The sequence below is a fragment of the Etheostoma spectabile genome, chromosome 15, assembly GCF_008692095.1.
Source record: "Etheostoma spectabile isolate EspeVRDwgs_2016 chromosome 15, UIUC_Espe_1.0, whole genome shotgun sequence".
Taxonomy (NCBI): domain Eukaryota; kingdom Metazoa; phylum Chordata; class Actinopteri; order Perciformes; family Percidae; genus Etheostoma; species Etheostoma spectabile.
In genome coordinates, this window is record NC_045747.1 from 11,077,229 (window position 1) to 11,081,371 (window position 4,143).

The following is a 4,143-nucleotide window of genomic DNA, read 5'->3' on the forward strand; positions in this document are numbered from 1 at the left end:
GGGATGGTAGGATACCCAAGCCTTCCACTGTCACTTGATATCTATAGAAAATGGATCAGATGATTGAACATTTCCACACAGCTTTCCACCAGGGGAGCTGAGACAAGTCCAATCACTCTATTATTCATGCTTATTTGTGATGCTGTCATTTTTATTCAGTACAGGTCTCGCCAAGAAGTGATCATGGTTGGTTTGTCACATCAAATTGGTTAATAAGTCAAACTGCTTGGCCTTAATTATATCTATTCCCCCACATCCAAGCCTCCAATGTGATAATTATGTTTACGGTTGAATCCTGAGAGTATGTTTTGGAGACACTTCTTTTGCTCGTTACGCTGGTAGACTATTGAAATGTAATAGAGATAGGGAAGGGCAAAGGAGAGGCAAAGAGGGACAGAGAGGAAGAAGACGGAGTTGAAGAGATAAAGAGGGCCTCATATTAAGTGACACAGACGATGGTCTGTGTTTTCTCAGTGGACCAGAGAAGATGCAGTGTAAATGAAGCGTGCTGCAGAATGGAGGCTTCTGCTTTATCCCTGCAGTGTGTGTGTGTGGGTGTAAAAAGGGAAATGACAAAGGCCTCTTTGAGTACTCAGTGGTCTTTTTTCTCCCTCTGTTTTCTGATTGTGAATATGTCAGGAGTACTGCTATCCTCTGTCCACCACCCATCACCAAAGATAAATGGAGGATATACTCAACATAAACATGGATACATGTACCTGGTTAAAACATCCTGCCACAACACAAAATTCATACTGGGCTGCAGGATGTGTTTATCTAAATACTTATCTGTTTCATTTTTTAAAATCCGGAATGGAATTAAAACCCTGTGGTGATTTGTGTCTTGTCTGAAGAGGTCTGTTCAATGTGAGGCTCTGACCCGTAGGACGAGGGCCTCCCCTTGTGTTGACCAAGCACAACTACAAATTCCTTTACCTTTTTTTTTCAAATGACTTCCGTCATTTAATTTTTTTACTTCCTTGTTTAAGTTTAGTCCATTTGAGATCGCTTAGAGTTAAATATCTCCTTTCCTTCGATGAAATGACCCTTCAACCTTTTCGAATTGGCATTGTGATTTTGTTATTTTGTATCAGCAAAACACAACGTAAGTAAAAGTGTATTCCACTTCTGTTATTTCTGTTTTTGCTCATTGCTCACTGCTGTGAGCAATGAGCATAACTCATTGCTATTTTGAGATGTTTATAGAGAATCAAAAGTTTGTTATGATTGATTTTCCATTCAATTCAATTTTATTTATTGTAACAAGTTATCTTGAGACACTTTACAGATAGAGTAGGTCTAGACCACACTCTATAATTTACAAAGCCCCAACAATTTTAGTAATTCCCCCAAGAGCAAGCAATCAGTGCGACAGTGGTAAGGAAAAACTTCCTTTTAGGAAGAAACCTCAGACAGAACCAGGCTCTTGGTAAGCGGTGTCTGGTGCCGGTTGGGGGTGTGATGCACAGTGGCAATAATGGTCACAATAAAAATAATGGAACAGCCATTGATGATGACATTGTACAACTTTATTGTCTTACAGAATGCCCTCCAAAAAACATTTCCTGCAACAACGTTAAGATGGCCAAGGGATTCAAGTTCTTATATCCGTGTCCTGAGGGAGGAGAGATTTCTGTGATTGATAATAAGGTATTTTGATTTACCTTTATACTCTGTAGTAATCCTTGGTTTTGTTTTTACAAGTCTTTATGATCCGTTACTATGTGTGTTTAAAGAAAGACACACAGGGAAGAGGATAACAAACGAAGCTGAAAGTTTGACAATGAAGTTGTTTTATGTTGTGACTGCAGTCAATTTAAAGTACGCTTTTAATTTTCCCAACAGACTCTGATTGCTCATGCTGTGCTTGGCATTCAGTGGTTTAGTTATTTGAATGAAGTGATGAGCATGGACAACCATTCAGTTGTTACAAGAGACTGCAGAGACCTGCGAGTAGAATGCATATTTAATAATGTGAGTCACCCTAAATTTGAATATGTACTTTTATGAATTAAACAAATAAAAGTCATATAGTACATGTGAAATATTTACTCTATATTCTCACAATATAGACTTTGATTTTGCTTTTTAGGGAAAGAACTTTGTGGAAGACATCTGTGTGGATTATAAAATGACTGGTAAGGCAATGAGTTGCAAAAATGTACTACTGAATCTCATCTCACATTGCTGATCAAAAATGCATACATATACATAATAAACATGATATATACAAATATTGCCTACATTTTATTTACCTTAAACAGAGAAAATGAAGAATCCTGATCCCGATGATTCACCAACAACACAGAACCTCAGCAGTGAGAAGTTTTTTTTGAGTAAGTTATTATAGTGCCTCACAACATATTTGTTGGCAACAGTATGAATTAATTTGCTGCAAAATAACTTACTAATTCATGATAACATGTTTGTATTTTGTCGTCCAGTCGGTGGGATAGTGCTCTTCATGGGGATGGTTGTTTGCTGTTACATTTATTGTAAAAAGTGAGTTCTATTCTAGTTGCAATAACAATCAACTGTTAATGTCATTTACACATTTACTTGTAGTCTTGTATGCATACTGAAAGCTTTTTGTTTCTTGTGTCAGGAAGCAGTATGGTGTACCTGCAGTTTCTGGCTTTTTCAGATATCCTAAGACTTGCCCTTGTCTCAGAGAGGGGATTTCCAAGGCAGAAATGGGAGAGACAGAAGAAACTAGGTCAGTCTTACTTTTGACATATGTTTCAGCTGGCGTTGATGCACACATAAATACACCTTTGTCTTTTAGTTTTAATAAGTAAATCCTCTTCAATGCATTAATGAAACGTTGTTCAATGGTAAAATTATTTTGCTTGCCAGAAGATCTCTAGAGAAAAGGTGAAACAGGTAAACTTACTTACTTGCTGAATGTGACTTTATGTTTGAATGTCCCTTTAAGACACCCTGGAGGACGTGAAGTCCAAAAGGTCACAGCTGGTGATTTGGACACAGCACAATCCAATACTGTTAACAGGTGAGCTAACATTCAGAAGCTACTCTAAGCACAGATTGGACAAGGTGAATACATATTCCATCTTTTCTTTTTCACTATAGGCTAATTGAAATATCTGCAACTTATCCACGTGGAAGTGGTGAAAATGATATCAAGCAAGATGACAAACTTGGAAGTGTGCAGAGGTTAGGCTTCATAATCTCTGACCTTGTGTTGGCCTGTTTGTCTAAACTGTCAGTGTTTTTTGAATAGCAATTGGAAGTCTAGACTATAATCTGCTAAAAGCCATCTTTGTCTCCATAGTGTTGATCCCAAGGCTGATGGCAAGACTCTTCAATCCTTCAGACTGGACCGCAACTTAAGCACTGAGGGACTGCAGCCCAATAAAACGTGAGGATGAGAATTGTTTACTTTTCTTGTGTCTGTGGCCTATTTTCCTTTGAGGACTTAGATGAAAAGTCCCTTTACCTGGACAGGTAGTGTATAGGATTTGTCAGAAGAGATTAAGTGCCATTCTTATCTAGTATTTGTTTTGCAGAGGAGACATAAGTGCCCCTGACAAAACCTATAATCATCAAGCCATGAACAGGTAAGCTTTTAGTGTTGGGTGGATTGTCTGTGTTTAAAATTATTATGTTGTTGTTTTTTTATTCAGTCAACACTGTTATTTAACAAGTATTTTATTTGTCTGCCTCAGTAGCTTAAGAGATGATCCAGGAAGAGTGGTTGAAACAATTTATTAATAATTGTAAATGTTGTATGTTTATTTTTTTGCATTACATTTATGTAAGGTGAGAATATGTGAGGTGAGAATATGTCCTGTTGAAGATGTATGTATGTATGTGCGTGCGTACATGTGTATGGCTGTATGGATGGAGGTATGTATGCATTTATGTGTGTATGTGTATACGTATATATGCCTGTGTGTATGTACATGTGTGTATGTACAGTACAGGCCAAAAGTTTGGAACCACCTTCTTATTCAATGCGTTTTCTTTATTTTCATGACTGTTTACATTGTAGATTATCACTGAAGGCATCCAAACTATGAATGAACACATATAGAATTATGTAATTAACAAAACAATGTGAAGTAACTGAAAACATGTTATAATCTAGTTTATTCCAAGTAGCCCCCCTTTGCTCTGATTACT

General features: G+C 37.2%; 1 protein-coding gene across 1 annotated transcript; it reads left to right on the forward strand.

Annotated features, from left to right (window-relative positions):
* Window positions 1–908: 908 nt before the first annotated feature.
* On the forward strand, window positions 909–3,732 carry LOC116703206 (uncharacterized). The gene is made up of 12 exons (XM_032537847.1): window positions 909–1,105; window positions 1,544–1,650; window positions 1,846–1,974; window positions 2,093–2,138; window positions 2,265–2,336; window positions 2,445–2,502; window positions 2,606–2,716; window positions 2,936–3,010; window positions 3,091–3,174; window positions 3,293–3,379; window positions 3,528–3,578; window positions 3,687–3,732. Exons 1-12 carry the CDS (start codon window positions 1,042–1,044, stop codon window positions 3,730–3,732), a joined length of 930 nt encoding a protein of 309 aa, XP_032393738.1. The 5' UTR covers window positions 909–1,041.
* Window positions 3,733–4,143: the final 411 nt, after the last annotated feature.